General features: G+C 39.1%; 1 protein-coding gene across 7 annotated transcripts in view; it reads right to left on the minus strand.

Moving 5' to 3' along the window:
• SATB1 (SATB homeobox 1) overlaps positions 1-19,866 on the minus strand; it is a 1,726,940-nt gene that overhangs the window by 699,551 nt on the left and 1,007,523 nt on the right. For all 7 annotated transcript variants that reach the window (XM_044066968.1, XM_044066966.1, XM_044066967.1 and 4 more), the window contains one exon: positions 19,097-19,273. In XM_044066968.1, coding sequence (XP_043922903.1) covers positions 19,097-19,273 — 177 coding nt within the window. The remainder of the gene's footprint in view (positions 1-19,096; positions 19,274-19,866) is intronic.

The raw sequence follows: 19,866 nt of genomic DNA on the forward strand, positions 1-19,866 counted from the left end.
ACTCCACACATATTTAAGTGTTTTCGTCTAAAATAAATGTCAGACTTCTTCAGAATAAAATTACAAAGAAATCGCTGACTTCAAATACACAATTCTCCCCACTCACTGGTCAAACACTCACCATCTTACTCATCCAGACTCAAAATCATAAGCCTCTACTCCCTTAATTTAGATTCTGTTTCGTTTCTTCACATCTTTCCTTTGCTGCTTCTAAGGAGTCTCTCCGAAGACAGATTCCCCAAGTACTTTTTTCATGCGACCAAAGGATACATTAATTCATATGTTGGAACACAGTTGACAGCTATGGCTTTTGTTTTATCTCCATTTTATAATCCAAGAACATCTGGAATTGTCTCAAGGTATTCCACAACACGGGGACATATTGTTGTATTTTTGTCATATACATTACGTAATCTGCAAAAAAATGCCATGCTTTGCTTTCTCCCCTTCCCCCTCATATTCCCAGATATTTACACTTATTTTCATTGCTAATGGTCCTCTATATACTGCAAAGAAATAGGAGATAGCAGTCTTGTTCCTCTAGACAAACTCAATTTATCAGGCAAGCGCGCCTTTTACGCTCACTTCTGACACTGTACACGTCTTCCTTATTAATTCAAATATTTTGATAAGAAAACACAAATCCAGCCACTATCCTACACATAATTCATAACTCATCCTATATAAGTAATGGCAATTTCTATTCTCTGCATGTTTCTGAATCATTCTATTAATGTTGTCAAATGTCAGCCTCCCTTCTAAAAATCTACACTGATCTAGGTCTATCAATTTTGGCAACACTCTTACTTCTATACTATGAAAAAATTGAATAAGTACTTTGTAGTCATGATTTAATATTAAAATTTGACTATACAAGCCAGGATATGCACAATCCTTCTACTCTTTAGGTAAAACTACCACTACCCCTTTCTTACAGGATGAAGACATCCCTCCTCCCTCTGAAGACACTGTAAAATAATTTCTTCCATATCTTCATTAGTCTTCCCCCAAATGTCCAGATTTCTGTGGGTATGCCATCTGACCCTGGAGGCTTACTTATAGTCTGAATGCCCATCACCTTTTTAATTTCTTCTTCCTCTATATTTACAACGGTTTGTTTTACAACGGTTTGTCCTCTAGCTCCACTACCTTTGGGAAGCCCAGGATAACCATGAAATTTTCTATAAAGCAGACAAATTATCAAAAATTTTATCTTGGTCACCTAAAGACTTTCATTAAAGTACCTGGACTAGTTTCTCAATTCCTTCAGGCTCTTAATTTTCCAGGACTTTGGGTCCCTTGACTTTACTACTGCTCTCTACTTTCTCTGCACTTAGTTTTCGCACATTGTGGTTACTGTCATACTATAATTGCCTAAATGCCATTTTTCCATCCACATACATATTGCCCACATACTGAAACTTTCCCTGGCACCTCACAGTTGCTCCCCTTCCACATCAGTGGGGTTCTCTAAATTATCAGGCTGCGCCTTAACCCTTGCTAACCCTTCACAATATTGTTTCATGTTCATATATTTCCCTTTTCTTTATTTTAACCACAGTCTAAAGTCTCCTTTCTTCATCTATCTTATCTTACCCATTTTCTATCTTTCTTGCTACTTCTCAAAAAAATAATAAGCTAAATACAAACTCATTTTGTTTTCACTGCCTTATGTTCTTACCCTAACCTTTACAAGTGCATGATCGAATATTATAACTGAATGTACTTTACTCCCTCAAGTAACTCTTATTCCCTTAAGTAAATGAGCACATTCTTGTATCCATCCAATCTGGTAGAATTTTTATACCTGTTGGACTGATAAATAAATTCAGCTTGAGCTCCTGAAGATCCTATTACAGCCTTCATCCTGAATAAATTCATATATTTCCATAAGAATCGACCATCTCTATTAATACTCTTCCCTCCCTGGGCCTCCTGGCACATCCTCATTAGTACATACCACATTCCAATCTCCCCATACAAAGGATCCATGGAAGAAAGCTTATAATACCTAAACATTTTTCATTGGTTCTAAAGCTACAGTCTTGGGTGGGGCATACATGATCACAAACATAAGTCACAAGTTTCCAAGCCAGTAGCCTCTCGCTACCAAAAAAACCTTCACATCAAGTTATTTTTTCCACCTCTGTCCCTCTCCCTAGTAATTTCATCACTCCCACTCCTATGTCCCTGGTATTAAGCTGAATGACACCAGAATCCCTTTATCAAGGTCTCAGGTTCAGCCCCATCTAAACGGCTCTCCTGCAGCACTATTATTTGCATGCTATTCCTTTGTGTTCTTCGCCTTTTCAGTGTACTGTTAAGTCCTTTCCCATTTCATGTTAAATACAGAAAATACAAATCAGTTCCAAATATACTCCATTTTATCTTAGTCACTGCATGACATGTGTTTTATACATAGCCTTACCACAATTGCATTTTCATCCTATTCATTAATGACATTTCATTACTCCACATAAATACTGAAACCTTTTAAAATGTGCATAAGATACACAGTGTATGTAAAAAGTGTACACATCCCTGTTAAAATGCCACGTTTTTGTGATATAAAAAATGAGAACACAATAAATAATTTCAAAACTTTTCCCACCTTCAATGTGACCTATAACCTGTACAATTCAATTGAAAAACGAGCAAATCTGTTCGGGGAAAAATAAAAAAATGTAAAAAAACGTACAATAAGCTGGTTGCATGTGTCCATACCCTTAAACTAATACTTTGTTGAAGCACCTTTTGCTTTAAGTACAGCATTCAGTCTTCTTAGGTACACACCTGCCATCAATTAAAAGTACAGCATTCAGTCTTCTTGGGAAAACACCTGCCATCAATTAAAAGAGACTCTGATTAACCCCAAATGAAGTTCAGCTGTCCTAGTAGCATTTTCTTGACATTTACTCAGTTACCTGCTACAGCAAAAGCCTTGGTTCACAGAGAGCTTACAAAGCATCAAAGGGATCTCATTGTTGAAAGGTATCAGTCAGAAGGGTACAAAAAAATTTCCACAGCATTGGATATACCATGGAACACAATGAAGACAGTCATCAAAAATTGGAGAAAATATGGGACAACAGTGATTTTGCAAAGAGTGAGACCCGCGGTAGTGGTGCTGCGGTAACGTTGTCGCCTCACAGTCAGACGCTGTCCGGTTCGATTCTCAGCTAGAGTGTCTTCTGCGTGGAGACATGCATGAATAGGCGTACCTTCGTTGAAGGTTGTGTGTCAGGGCTGGTAACTCGGCATGTAAAAATCAACTACCAATCATTAGCGGACCAGAGTTCTGCTGTGGCGACCCCTAACCGGGAAAAGCCGAAAGACACAACAACAACTGATGTTGCAAAGAACTGGACGTCTCTCCAAAGTTGATGGAAAGACAAGATGAAAACTGGTCAGAGAGGCTGCCAAGAGACCTACAGCAACTCTGAAAGAGCTGCAGGAATTTCTGGCAAGTACTGGTTGTGTATTACATCTGGCAACAATCTCCCATATTCTCCATATATCTGGGCTATGGGGCAGGGTTGCAAGACGGAAGTCCTTTTCTTACACAGAAAAACATCCAAGCTAAAGCTTAAAAACAATATATCAAGTCTCACAAAAGCATGTGGGAAGATGTGTTATGGTCTGATGAGACCAAGGTTGAACTTTTTGGCCACAATTCCAAAAGGTACATTTAGCACAAAAACATTTCACATCACCAAAAGAACACCACCCCCACGGTAAAGCTTGGTGGTGGCAGTATCAAGCTTTGGAGTTGCTTTTCTTCAGCTGGAACTGGGGTAGTCAAGGAACTGGGGTAGTCAAAGTGGAGGAAATTATGAACAGCTCCAAATACCAGTCATTAGTGGCCCAAAACCTTCAGGCGTCTGCTAGATAGCTGAATATGAAGAGGAACTTCACCTTTCAACACGAGAATGACCCCAAGCATACATCCAAATCAACAAAAGAATGGCTTCACCAGAAGAAAATTAACGTTTTGGAATGGCCCAGCCAGAACCCAGACCTAAATCCAATACAAAATCTGTGGGGTGACTTGAAGAGGGCTGTGCACAAGAGATGCCCTTGCAATCTGACAGACTTGGAGCACTTTTACAAGGAAGAGTGGGCAAATATTACCAAGTCAGGATGTGCCATGCTGACAGACTCCTACCCAAAAAGACTGACTGCTGTAATTAAATCAAAAGGTGTTTCAACAAAGTATTAGTTTAAGGGTGTGCACACTAATGCAACCAGCTTAATGTACATTTTTTATATCCCCCCCAACAGATTTGTTTGTTTTTTTCAATTAAATTGTACAGATTATAGGTCACATTGGGAAAAGTTTTGAAATGATTTATTGTGGTCTCGTTTTTTTTATATCACAAAAACTTGGCATTTTAACAGGGGTGTGTACACTTTTTATGTCCACTGTACATAGCAATACTTTTCCTATTATGTCTCTCCCACAACACATATAAGAACATACCTCTTAGTGCAAGAAATCTGGACAAACCCTAAAATAATGGGGGGACAAAGGTTAAAAAATATTGAGAGATTTGAAATCTTGCTCTTATGAACTTAGAAAGTTACTAAAATAACAGGATTTGTGTTCGGGTGCATTTTCTGAAGGCTATGAAACCTGAAACTTGAATGTATGTCCTTATTTAAGGAATTCAATCCTAAGCGATTTGCCAGAAAACCACACATTTTATGAGGATCAGACCAAAACTGAGCCAAAAATCTGGATATTCTGTGAAAACCTGGATAGTTGAGAGGTATGTACAAGAACCAAATAACTATGTACCTAAAAACATTTCCTTCTTCATGTCAAGTGCCTGTCTGGATAGCACCTAATTTGCATATTTGTTTTTTGCAATTTTATGTATACCAAAACCAATACAACCATCATACTTCTCAACCACCTAGCGCAAGAAATCTAGACAAAGCCTAAAATTATGGCGGGGGAGCAAAGGTCCCAAAATAAGGCCAGATTTTAAATAATGCACTTATAAACTTAGAAAGTTCTTAGAATAGCAGGATTTGTGTTAGAATGCATTTAAGGATGTGAAGTCTGAAACTCAAATTTATGTCATTATTAAGTGACTTCAGTCCTCACTGATGTGCCAGAAAATCACACAAAAATATGAAACAAAAATCTAGACAGTTGAGAGGTATGATAGCCATCTAAAATATGTTCAAACACCATCCCACCAGCACAGAAAATAGCCTGCTTATTTCCCATTCAAACTAAATGTTCCACCTAGGCCTTTAATTTATATTTTTATACTAGTCAGCTCTCTGACTCTTGGCTTCTTATTTTGCTTTATGTATCAGAGAGTTGCAGTTTCTTGAATGATTGACATTACTTCCTTCCCTGCACTTCAGTACACTGTTCCTTTAATGATCACACTCTGTCCCACACAAAGTCATAGAAAGGAGAGATGGCAGTCTAATTGAGATTTTTGTTTTCTAAATATAGTGGTTGGTTGTCTATTAATTAGGAATACCAGCAAGTAAAATGGCCAGACACCTCTAGGCATCCTCCAAATCTTACTTTTTAACTGATCTTTTCCCATAGGTTCATATCGGCCCTAGGGTCTATACAAGCCTAGCCATAACGATTCCCTGGCTATTTCTTCCCACACTATTTACTTCCCTGGACCCCTGTCTAGCAGGGTGACTGACATGATCCCCGGGGTGAATTTCCTTTCTCCCATCCAATCGTCAAGGTTCCTTTTGAAGAGGGCCAAAGAGGCGCTCTGCTTGACATGTATGGGCAGTCTATTCCAGAGTCTGGGGGAGTCTATGGGTCAGGAACCTATCCCTCCAGCATGTTTTGTTTATTCATTTATTGATCCCTGGAGCATGCGTTTCTAAGGGATTGGGATTTCTTTAAGTGTAGCATGTCCAGCAGCTCTGGGTTTGACATGGCCTTGTATGTTAAGCAGAGATCGCCTCTGAGTTGACGATATGCGACAGAGTACAGCTAGAGTTTAAGGTGGTCAGCATAGGGCATCTGCTTTAGGCCTGTGATTCTTTTAGTGAGGTATTTCTGCGGCCTTTCCAGTTGTTGCAGATGTCTTGAGAGGCATATTCCAAATGGGGCGTTGTATTCTATAATGGGTCTAATGAGAGATGAGTACAGTGAGACAATGACCTCTTTTTTCTGGATGAAAAGTCCTTAGTGATGAAGTGTGCCACATAAAAGGATTTCCTGACTGTTGTGGCGATGTGGTTATCGAAGGTGAGGCCACTGTCCACATGTGTCCCTAAGTCTCTTATCACACTTTCGGTGTTTAGTGTACTGCCACCTATGTGGTAATTCACAGGTGCATGTTTTTTCCCCAAAGGGGATAACTATAGATTTCTTGGTATTGAGCTTGAGCCCATGGCTCTGGCACTAAGCACCTGTTTCTGTAAAGACCTTCTGTAGAGTATCCACATCATTTGGGGATTCAATAATGACTCCCAGTTTGCAGTCATCTGCAAACTTTGCTAGCGAGAGTCCCTTAGTGTTGACCTGTACTTCAGAGAAGTAGATGCCAGAGAAGAAGATGCCAAACAAGAGCAGTCCCAGGACTGAACCCTGAGGTACTCCACTTGTCTGGAGCTGGATTTAGAGTTGGTTACTTTTACAGTGTGGGTTCTGTCAGTAAGCCATTTGGCAACCCATCGAGTGACATAGGGATTAATGCCCAGCTTAGTAAATCTATCTAGGATTCCAGAGTGGGGGATGGTGTCAAAGGCCTTAGCGAGGTCCAAATACGCTGTGTGGACCACCTTACCCTCATCCACAGTTCTGGAGACCGATTCGAAGAAGTCAATTAGGTTCAGGAGACAAAATTGGCCCTTCACGAACCCAAACTGGGTGTGGTCCAGTGTTTGAAGGTTGCCAATGCCTTTGTTTATAAGTTCCATGATAATACGTTCCATGGCCTTGCAGATCAGGCTCGTCAGACTGATGGGGAGATAGTTCCCGGGATCCAAGGTGGATCCCCCCCTTGTGGAATGGGATAACTGTAGCTGTGCGCCACTCAGTGGGCACAAAGCCTGAGGTGAGGCTATGATTAAACATGACACTTGGGTGAGATGCCTGTTCGTTTTGTAGTTCATTACCGGAATTTGGCAATCTTCTGGTACTGAGATGGGCCATTTAGGGGGTGAGAGAAGGGTGAAGTTGGCACTTAATTGATCTGCCAGGATGATATTGGCAATATCCTTGGGATCAGTACATTTATTGCCATTCTGTTGTAGCTCAGAGCAAATCTGAGCATTGCCATTTAGATTCTTGACATAGTTATAGAATGCCTTGTGGTTGTCCTTGGAATCTTTGGCAATTTTATTTTCGTAACTAGCTTTGGAGGATTTTATGAGGGATCTCAGCTTCTTACTGAGGCTGGTAAGGGAGTTTTTTACATCCTGGGATTTTCTTGTCTTCTGCAACAGTTTCTTCCTTTTGTTGTAAAGTTTGTTTATGGCAGGGGACCACCAGACTGGCTTCCTTTTTTTGGAGGAGAGCATCTTGGTTCTATTTGGGATGGCACGATTCATGCATGAGTGGATGTGCTCGTACAGTGTCTTAGTGTAGGATTCAGAAGTCGAAATTTCAGTTCCTGTCTGCATGGGTGTCATGAAGTTTGTCACTTCTGACTTGAGTAGCATGAAGTTGGCTTTGGAGAAGTTTTTTTTATGGAGGTTTCCTTACTGGGAGGTGGGGCTGGGATGTGGATGTTATGGGTGATTAGCTTATGGTCAGACCTGACCAACGAGGAGTTGACCACAGGTGTGGAGCATCGATTTCCCATGTTGGTAATGACCAGGTCTAGGATATTGGAGCCCCTGGTGGGGCTATGGATTAGTTGATCCAGGACATTGGAATTTATGAATTCCAAGAACCGTTGGGCAAAGGTGTTGGTACATGAGTAGTTTTCTCAGTTAATGGCACAGGGTAGTTGAAATCACCCAGTATTAGGGTGTTTGGTTGTATCTTAATATTTTCCAGTATGTTTAAAAAGGTGTAGTGAGAATCTTTGGGCATGGTGGGAGATCTGTAGCAAGCTACAATTTGGATTGCAGTCTTCTTACCTAGTGTTAGTTGCACCTGGAGAATTTCAGACGCATTGTGTTGGGCAACTAGCCTGGTGGTGTGAATATCCTTGGTGAATATGGACACTCCTCCACCTTTAGTGTTTCGGTCCCGGTTTGGTGGCCGAAAAGTGTGGTAAGAGTTGTAGCCTGGTATTGCAGGGGTGCTCTTTGGAGCCTTGAACCAGGTCTCAGTTACTGCACAGATAATCGATGTTCTCCATTTTTAGGAGTGCCTCGAGAGAGTACATTTTGAGGTTTAGACTTCTAGCATTGAGTAGCATTACCTTCAGATTTTGCATGCTTGTACCTGTTACGGTGGTGGTTTTGTCCTTTGAACTTTGCCTAAAAAAGGCACTATAGGGGTAGCAAGAGCCTTAGCCAGTAAACTGAATCCCAGGAGCAACAAGTGCAGACCATCTCTGGCAAAGCATCGTGGTCTGTCGATCATGTCATCCCAGGCAGACAGATACTGGATCCCCTTTGAATGAACCCAGAAGCTTAGCCAATTGTTGAAGTCAATCATTTTGTCATTATATTGGGATATCATTCTGGGTGAAGGCAGGATGCTACTCAGGGCTAGGGTCATACCTGCCTGGGCCTCATGATCAGAGAGCTCTTCCATGTCTCTTTTCATGTAGTCCAGGGAGGTACATCTCAAGTCATTCACTCCAACATGGACAATGACAGAGTCATATTTGTACTTGTTGTAGAGTGACTTGAGTGCATGCATTATGTGGTGGATTCTGGCACCTGACAGGCAGATGACTGTAATTTTCTCCTTGTTCAGTCTGGTGAGTGGGACATCAGTATGCCTGACTATAGAGTCACCTATGACTAAAGTGTTAGGTACATTGTCTTGCCTTAGGGACTGTTACTGGGTGGCACACTGGTGTTGTGAGCTGTGTGACACTTTAGTTGCGATTGGTGTTTGTTTGCGTTTCAGCTTAGGAGATCCTTGTTGCTTGGGCAGGTTACAGTTAAGGCCCTCCGCATATGTGGATTTAATGTTGCTATGTGTTGGTGGTTTGGGTTTAGAAGGGCTATGTGTTGCGCGAGGTGTAGTGCGGGTGTTAACCTTCTCCTGTCTAGCACAATCTTGGGTGGAGAAAAAAAAAATCACATGAAGGTGAAAAAAATCTCATCATCCTAAATCCCAAGCAGAAGCTCACAAACGGTTTTTCAATTCTCCTTCATTTTAACATCTCTGCATATGTCCCTTTCCCAGCTTCTCTGCTATATACCGATTCAACACGAATCTTCCCACCCAACTACTACAAATGGCTATATTTCATAAAGTATACTTTACTGCACAATGACACTAACTTGATTTTCTGTACCTTTTAAATTTTAATTTGTCAAAATTTATTTTTAGCTCAGTGTCTTTCTTATACTACAGCTATCAGCACTTGCAACTGAAACATCTTAACATTTCTATACTCCCTCCTTGCAATAGAATTTTTTATTTAGGTCAAGTAGAGATTGATGCTTTCAATGTCCAAATTTAATTCAATTCATTTAACAGATTATTACCATACACAGAAATAAATGGTCGTATTTGCATTTTCATTAACTTTAAATTGGTCTTCATTTGCCAGGACAGTACAATCCAGACCAATAATAAATGCAATTATATCTCCATCCTCTCCAGTCAAATTGCAGTAATGCATGCAACTTTACTCAAAATAGCCTATTTTACTTCAATTCCACCATCCACAATGAGGAGCTAAGTTTTCTTGGACAGTTCACTTTCATCTGATCAAAGCCAGTTCCTCTAATTGGTTCTTGTAATGCCCTTTGTTTTTCCACTATCACCTTGGGAAGGGTTTCAGTGGCATCCTCTCTCTTGGGGTTAACATTATTTGCAAATAGCTATGTAGTTGGACACCACCGATCTATTTATTTATTTCCACTTAAATTCCTCTCCTTTTTTCTTCACTTAACTTTCATTTCTCCCAGTATTTTTTTTATTTTGAGGACATCCAGACAGAATAATCTTCAATCAGGAACTGAATGTAAACTACATTGACTTATTTTTACTGTTTTCATAAACATTTTTTTTCTGCAGGGAGAGTTCCAGTTAACACACTTCTCAGTCAGTGGCTATCTAGGAAATCTTCCACAATAAAATCTCAAGAGTGGATGAGGTAGGTAACTTTCAGGCAGTAAACAGTATTCAGCTACAAAACAGATAAGACCATTCTAACCTTAGCAATTTCAGTGACAGTCAATGCTAAATTTAACCCTGCCAGTTAGGTGCTTCAAAAAAGCATTTTAGTCACAGCACACCAACTGAAACAACCACACATTTTCACATGAAATATGTGATTTTTTTTTTTAATTTCTGATGTAATGCCAATTCAATAAATAGGTACTGCATACCACTTCCACATCCTGAAAAATTAACACAGCACAATACTCTCAATGGAAACCATGCAAAATGTCACAATGTGACACTAAAAGTACTCTGAAACACTCCACCTGGAACATCTGTGAAAGGTCATATGTCAACTATACTATGACAGCTTGTACATGTTATGAAGTTATACTGCAAAGCATCCAAGATTATCGGTCACAGTTGACTGGGATAATGATCCCATAACAGCCTCCACCATTCACAGAATTTACCAGGCAATGGGGGAATTTGCCAGGCCTTACTTCTATCTCACACATGCATACCTACAGACATTTAGAAGTTGCCAATCTACCAAGTCTTTAGAATGTGGGAATAAACCCACAGCATTGAGAGGGGGGAAAAAACGGAGAATGTAGAGGGGGGGACAAAATGCACACACCTGCTTTGGTACCTTGAGAGATTGCATTGCATCTCATTACTGAATTGAATGACATGTTGCCTTTATAAGTACAAGGCATATAGGTTTCACCCTACATTAAGTAACAAATGTCGAATAAAATGCTCATGATTTTTTATTCTGGCTTAATGTCAACCGAATACATGTCCTACATATTGATGTTGCCCTGCCTTTTAAAAATGTTATAAAAACATCTCAATGGAATGGAGGCATAATGCCACATTGTAACATCAAAAGTCTCTGAAAAACTCTGTACTTGCTACTGGGATATGAAACTATAGGTCAATTCCCCTAAGAGAGCACAAAATAAAAATTTCAGGGAATTCTACTACAATACTTTGGTTAGGGAAAAAATGGTCAACAAATTTCTGAATCCTGATTTACATGGCAGCAAGCTGAGTCTCTCAGTACATGCAGTTATGGCCTCAGCCTGTATGTAATAAAAAATGTTTGCCTTGTCTGGTGAAATATTTATGATACTTTACTTCTAATGTAACAACTTGTTTATCAGTTTTTGTTTGCCAGGAAAGCAGACTGGGATAAATCTCTTTTCCAGCAAGGCCCAGGGATTAAAGCTCCACATTTAAACAGTTTTGACATATACAGAAAAGTTATGTACTCGCCACAATTATGAACCTGTATTGTCCATTTTCATTCTTACTGAACGGGTGGGTATTGGATCCAACTTTGGATCCGACACTGCCACTTTGCTTCCAGACTCTGTACCAGACTCTCCAGCTACTCCTTTATCCACAGTACCCCTTGCTACTACTTTACCCCTGAGACTGAGTTTGCTGTCACTACAATCCACCAAAGCAGAAGGTGTACAACATAAGAAAGAATAGCATAGGGGCTCAAAAAACATAAAACTTTAATCAAGTCATTCCCAAAGAGAAGCAGAAGGGGATGGAGGGAGGGTAATTGAAGTAGAATGAAAATGGATAACACAGATTCATAGTTATGGCGAGTACACACTTTTATATCTGATGTTGTCATCGTCATTCATTCATCACTGGATGGTGTGATGGCCTCTTTACCCCAGCCAGTAATCAAGGAGCCTCAATCCTCACCACTGAAACTGGTGAGAGACTGTCACTATGAACGTGTATGAATTTACACAGTATTTTCTGTTGCATCTCTCTGAATCAAGCACAATTTCCCACAACAGCACACAGAGAACACTCTCCAGACCTGGGACTGGACTCTGTCTCTCCAGATTCCAAACAAGACTCACTTTGGAGCACTGTGTCCCAGTTACAAGTAGCTGACACACCCATACCTAGGTATTTGATTTTCATACACATGCACTCCTGGGAAAGGCTGGTACAGATTTACTAGCTGTACACCTTTTGCCCAGAGTATAAGGTAATCACGATGCCACCAGCCAACTACTCTTAAGGCTCTTACAAGGATATTAAATTATACTGAGTAAAATTAATACTAATACAAATGTTAGAGTGTAACCAAAGCAACAAGGCTTTTCGGAGTGGCCAAGGTGTTACTTAGCATAAGCACTCTCAAGACATTAAAAGTATTCTCTAAAAGAACAGCTACAATGAAAGGTGTAAAAATATTTAATAACAAACTAAAAAACATGAGAATACTAAATATCCAAGTGCAATAAATGTTACAGTTTCAATCACGGGAGAAATAAAAAAAACACAGTTGGACAAATTCAAAATGGATGCAACAATACATCTCATAATTTCCAGACTGTCTAAAGAATAACTGTTCCCTAGCTAACTTAATACAGCAAGGCAAGATTAGATGCTGAGATGCTTACTTCTACAAGGCAAGGTGATGAACTCAACAATTGAACTGACTGAAAACTGTCATAGATTTCTATCAGGTTCTAAAGAAAACAAAAACTGCTGTGAGAGAGTTCCACCCTCTCAGTGTTGGTTATAGAATGACATCACATTTGATCTCCTGATTCTGGTACAATACACATTCAGAGCTTTCATAAAATCTGTTGCAGTATTTGAAAATTATAGAACAATTTCAAAAACGTCTACTCTTCCCTTCCATAATTCTTTGTTTAAACGTATACATTTAATCAGTTACAGTAATACTGCTGATACATTTTAACACAAGCATCTGCTTAAGTCAGAGTGACAGTCAAACAAAACCACCCACACAAAACTCCAGCCAACCATGCTGGCACATGCCACACATGCACTGCCCCACTCTCCCTGGCACAGATGGCAACACCCTATGTCATCACAGCTGGGACAGAGTCCCCAGCTACAATAACCCTGGGTGGCCCTCAAGGAAGGATATTTTTGAGTACCGCAGAACCAAAGGCAGCCCTTTTTCTGGAGATAACCAACTTGTAATGAGCAATAATTGGACCAAGTTGCTGCAGCACAAACACCATCAATGGAAGCTCTGGCCAAGAAGGTGGCAGTCATGGCCACAGATCTAGGATGAGCTTTCGGGCATCTTGTCAAAGGTAAACCTTTCAAGGAATAAACATAAGAAATACAATCTGAAATCCATTTAGCTAGGCTGACTTTAGAAACAGGCTTTCTAAATTTGTTATGAGCAAAGGAAACAAAAAGAGTTGGTCAGTTTTCCCAAAATCATTTGTTCTATGGAGATAAAAATGAAGCTGCCTATGCACATCCAACAGGTGAAGAATGCTTGCGCCTTTACTGGAAAATTTTGGAAAGACTGGAAAATTATGACCCGACTGATGTCCGTTTCAGAAGCAATCTTTGTTAGGAAAGACGGATAAGTATGTAAAGTGACTACCTTTATGGAAAATCAAATAAGGCTGTTTTGAAAAGAGTGCTAGGAGAAATTCACCTGGTGGAAGTAATAGCTACTAGAAACATTCTTTCTTGGAAAAAGAATTGAGGTCAGATATAGCTAAAGGCTCAAAAGGAAGGCTGAATCTAGGTTGACCCCATCTGTGGAAGATCCTATCCGCCACTACCTGATTGAGAAACCACTTGTGAGGCATCAGAAGAGTTCTGCTGAGCTTGTTTGCTAGTATGCTGGATTTCCCCAGTATGTGCATTTCTACTAGGTAGCATTTGGAAGAGGAGATCGCCCTTTGTCAGACTCTCACTGCTTCTCAGCAAAAAGGTTAGGACCTTGTTCCCCTGTTTGTTGATGTACTATACCACTGATTTATTTGCCCATCTGAATAGCAATTGTACCTACAGGAACATAGCTCTGAAGGGCCTGAAATGCTAACAGGACTGCTCTCATCTCTAAGACATTGCTAATACATTCCTCAGCGATTTGCCAGAAAATCACAAGTTTTATGACAGATTAAAAATGAGGGGAAAAATCTGGACAATCTGTAAAAATGTGGACAGTTGAGAGGTATGAATGTGATTCTTACGCATTAGTAAAAAAAATAAATAAATAAATAAATATAGTATAGTACACAGTCATATACAATGGAGGAAGTTAAAGCTGGATGAGCAACACAGCATATGGATTAAAAAAATGATAGCTCTGAAGGGCCTGAAATGCTAACAGGACTGCTCTCATCTCTAAGACATTGCTAATACATTCCTCAGCGATTTGCCAGAAAATCACAAGTTTTATGACAGATTAAAAATGAGGGGAAAAATCTGGACAATCTGTAAAAATGTGGACAGTTGAGAGGTATGAATGTGATTCTTACGCATTAGTAAAAAAAATAAATAAATAAATATAGTATAGTACACAGTCATATACAATAGAGGAAGTTAAAGCTGGATGAGCAACACAGCATATGGATTAAAAAAATGATTAGGAAGGTTTAAATAATCACAAGTGTGACAGCAGGAGAGCAACTATCTCTGTGGCACAAACTCTAAAGTAGTAGTAAACAATGTGGAAAACTTACAAACTTCTACAAGGGAGAGGGCTTGCCCCCGCATGTTTTACTGGTCACTTAAGACAGAGGGTGCAATTATTAAGTGGGTTAATAAGGGAAATTTGTGGGGGTCATAGTGACTGTGCTAAAGCATGTGGAAATACTAAAACAGGAGCATTTAAACAGCCAGGGAAGATAACCATGAAATAACAGTGTTCTAAATTGTAAAACTAAAGATTATTCCATAAGCCCATATGCAGTGAATGGACTTGCAAATTTTCTATATGTACTACACACAAAGAGCAGAAACATAAAAACTACCCTCAAAATATCTAGTATGAGATGTGTCACGGGGTACAATGACTGCTGGTTAGCAAACAAAAACCTCAGCATATGCAAGGCCACTATTATTTGGAAACATTCCCACAGAAAAATGTATAACATTTATAAGATAAGCTTATAACTACAATATCAGTTACACACTTTATGAAGCCACATAATGTTTCCTGGTGCACCTTTCTCACTGTTTGATTAGCCAGATTCAGAGTAGAGTCTTGATGAATTTGTTTGTGTCTTTCGGCTTTTCCCGGTTAGGGGTCGCCACAGCGGAACTCCGGTCCGCTAATGATTGGCAGTTGTTTTTTACGTACCAGCTTGCCAGGCCTGACGCACAACCTTCAACGGAGGTATGCCCATTCACGCATGTCTCCACGCAGAAGACGCTCTAGCTGAGAATCGAACCGGACAGCATCTTACTGTGAGGTGACAACGCTACCGCAGCACCACTACCGCGGGCATCAAGCCAAAACCACAAATGAATGAAAAAAGTAAACGGAAAAGGTGATGCAAAAATATACACACATGCAAATATTCATACTAAATTATACAGTCAGTGATTTAGGCCATGAGGCTCTTTCGGGAAATCAAATATCTATGTACATAAAGAAAACAGAAAACAGGCAGCTATTAACAGGACCTCAGGGAGTAAGTGCAACGTTTTGCCTGTGAAGACATGGCAATTTTACATACATTATATGTATACACACAGACACACACACACACACACACACACACACACACACACACACACACACACACAGACACACACACAATCAGTAATAATGGTTATTCTGCACTGGCTGAAAATGCAAGGAGATCATCGTGGCAAATACAACTCAGTAAAGAAAAGACGAGTAGCAGCAAAAACGAAGCCCAATTTGCCATGGTCTATGGACAAATTTCCCATTCAAGCAGGTTGCAATAATATGCCAAGAAGTTCCATGAGCAAACACTTGGTAGGTGTACACCAGTGTTAGTGTTTTAACCATATTCTTATTCAGACACCTCAGAAAGCAACCATATACTCAATAGAACCAAGTTCCAAAAAACACTTACAGAAGTATACAATGGTATCAAACCAATCCTCTGCACGTATCAGTAGCACAATGCCCCCATCTTCAATACTACATAGCAGATACTATCCTGTGGTTACCACCTACTACTTCAAAGGAGTTCTTTCTTCCTGTACACCTTACTAAACGTCAACTGCAATCCTTAGATTCCACCTTCTTTCATCAGATAATCCCACTTAGGGTTCAGAGTAATTCTTTCACCCACGAGTCAAGTCTTTCATTACAGTCATACACAATACTTATTTGTGGTGTTAAAGTGAGTCCAATTTCCACAACCAGACACAATGACATTGCCTCGTGGACTGTCAACACTGGGGCACACAGCACGGAAACAGCTAGAAAAAAAACTTGCATAAGTGAATTCACTCCCGAGTAAATGGTGCACTGGTCAAAGCCAACAATGTGCCAAGTACAGCATACATCACTGGTGGCATAGGGTAAAAGGGGAATTAGTTTGAAGAGAAGGGCACATGAAATGGCAATTAAACAAGTGCATTTAGAATCTCAGCACAAAGAGACACTGGAAAGTCGGCACAAAACTTACGTCATTATGCTTTTCTGTCATCTAAAGAAATTTTTAACATCTCATGCTAACGGCTTTAAGGACAGTGACATATTTAAGACCAACTGAGAGAGGAGAAGCAGATTTTGCTAGACAGCTTCCAGATCACTGCCTGTAGCCTGCAGCGCCAGTAAAAAGTCACTCACCAAAAGTGCAATGCATTGTAGGATGATCTTGTTGTGTACATATGTTAACAGATGGAAGTACTTTTAAATATTGAATGCAGATGCAACAACATCCAGAGACATTTGAAAAAGTTAAAGGTAGAGGTTTGTACCTACAGTGCATCTTTTCTTACTTTTTCTCTTACTTAAAGCTAATGTGAAGAACTTGCATAAAGTACACCAAAGCACAACATATTACAGTTCATAAAAATACTTTCACTCTAACATGCACAGAAATATTGGATTTTAGCCATCTGAGGTAAACAGATGAGCAAAAAAAGAAGCACTTAAAGAACAACAAATCCTTCGTAACAGTAAATGGTATGCCTTAAAACTGTTCTACAAATTCTTGCAACGGTTAAAATAGGCAACAGTCAGAAAGGTGAAATGATTTCAGAAACATATACACATTGCCTTGAATAAAGCATTTCTCAATACACTGATATTTATAAGCACAGAAACACACAACATTTTACAACAAATCTCGGTCAATATTTTACACGACTATGAACCACTCCTTTGTACTTAAGATTAGATTCAATTTTAGACATTAATACTCATTCAAATTTATCACTAAATGCACAACAAACATAGTAAAGTGAAAAAGCAAACAAAGTAAACAGTGGGATTCACACACCAGTATGCAAAAATACCATAATGACAGTCAGGTAGCAGTGAACTGATGTGTTAAAATAGCAGGCTGAGCAATCGGCTTTCTGTAGTACATACAGCTATTACTGTTTGTTAGGAATTTTAAAGGAAGAAAAATTAAAGTGGATAATTCAACTGCTTATCTTAATTAATAAGTTCAGGAAGCCAATCAGGTTAGTGTACGTCTGGGAATAAAATACTTTACACCGTTTAGTTTTCAGACTTGCAGTGTAACAGCTAAATACATCTATTTTGACAAAAACATAATGGCAACAGATTAAGAGATTTCTGAATTGAGAAGCTGAAGACCACCTAACAAAGGAAGTGAAATGAAGTATAACTGTTTACCAAAGAACCACTAACCTTTCTTAATTAAGAACAAACCATTTTTGCTGCTATGACTTTTCATCTTAACTGCTCCCTCCTCACCATCATTATCCCTCCTTTACAAATTCTCAGTCTTCTTTTAGACTTTTACTTCTACTTACTCTCTTCTTTGATTTTTTCCTATGAAACAAGCATTCTGTACAATGCTCTAGCTGGTTGATAAAGCCTGCCACATGAAGCCAATTTTTGAACAGTGTCCATTAAAATTGCTAAGTATAACTCGTTTTGACAAATGTAAAACTTTAAACCATGCACCATTAACCTGCCCTAATGCATTTATACTTGGTGTGTTTAAACTTAAAAAAAAAATCATACTGTGGTAATATTATTTGTGCAGATGTTTTCAGACCTTTGCTGAGACAGAAACAGGACCAGACAAGATCAGTGTTCTACCCTAGTTAACAAATTTAAATAAGAAAACTAAAATTAAAATAGCAAAAAGCATTTTTTACCTTCAGTTATCTAGCGAGTCATGTTATGGATGCAGCAAAGATCAGGAAAGAAATCTATGTACAACACTGAAACATATTTCACTTTAATGAGATGCCATGCTGAAAGCATGCAGTGTCCTTGTATGACAAGTAAAAGAATAAAAAAATGAACAAACATGTCTTTACTGATGCAACAGGCAATTTTTTTTAAGCTTCTGAAGCACATAGTCAGCTACCATTACACTCTCTTCTGTACACAACCTTGTACGCAAGAGGGACATGCGCTCAGGATAATGAGTTGACACACAGCTGTAGCCCAACTCAGTGAAATGCACTACAGCTCTGACCTCAAATGTCACTTGGTTGTCATAAAAGTGATTGCTAGGCCCAACTTTTTTTCAGCTAACCAGGAAAAACCCTTATTAACTGGTAGTAAATGGTTATAAGGTTTCAAACTGCTGGAAAAAAAATGTTTTCTTCTGGACTTATTTTAACAGAGACTTTTTCCTACATAAAGTAATGGATGCCAGACAACAAGTATACAGTTTGCTGGAACAGCACAAACATTGCTGCCATAAAAAATTACACACCTGCAATCAAAGGCATTCTTAGCAATGGTTCAAGTGTGGTGTGCATAAAGCAAAAGTATCCCAACACTCACAAGCCAAATGACTATGCATTATACAATACATTTAAATTTACATAAATACAATACAATGCTGCAACTTTCCCACAGCAGAACAAATAGATGCTTATGAAAGTTAAAGAAAAAAAAAGCGTTACCTTTTGCTTGAGCAGCAGAACTGTGTGAATATCCAAGTGACAGAAGAGCCATTTCGATCAGCTGGTTGAACAGCATATCCTTTCTCAGCAGCACAAACTCTGCATGTTCCTCCTTAGTCTCATATTCAATAGGATTTTCATAATGTTCCACTATACAAAAAACAGGAATCATGTTTCCTATTAAAGACAAAATAAACAATGAACAAAATGAAGACAACCTTTTTAAAAACAGAACTGAAAAATATGTTAACCATTTGTTTCTAACATTCAGAAGTGCTTTATGATCATGTGGAAGATCTCTACACCAGCACATCTCATTCCAAAATCACCGTGTACACACAATTAGACAGATGATGGCTCCGACTTCAACACTAGATTGTTCTAAATACACAGCCGTTTTAACCAAACATTCATGCAATACTACTGTGCCTGCAGTTTCAAGCACATAATTATGCTCAGCACACTTGAAACAGTGTGTTGGCAGACTGCCAGAGGGGGTATATTTAGCGTTAAGTGATGACAAAGGTTACTTTAACAGGGCATACAAGCAGACTATCATCATACAACCACTCACTCTGCATGTCAGATTTAGAAATCCTTTCAAAATGTTCTCAGCACCCTGAATTAACAGAAAGAGAGAGAGATTAAATACAAATCTACATGTTAATTTCAGAACACAGACTTTTCTTTTTCCTTGACAATACAGTTAGGATCTTAGAATACTCCGTAAAAACATTTCCAACAATTATTTTGCAAGCTTCAGATGAAAG

The sequence above is a fragment of the Protopterus annectens genome, chromosome 3.part1 (assembly GCF_019279795.1).
Source record: "Protopterus annectens isolate FY-2018-M chromosome 3.part1, PAN1.0, whole genome shotgun sequence".
In the NCBI taxonomy this organism is placed as follows: domain Eukaryota; kingdom Metazoa; phylum Chordata; order Ceratodontiformes; family Protopteridae; genus Protopterus; species Protopterus annectens.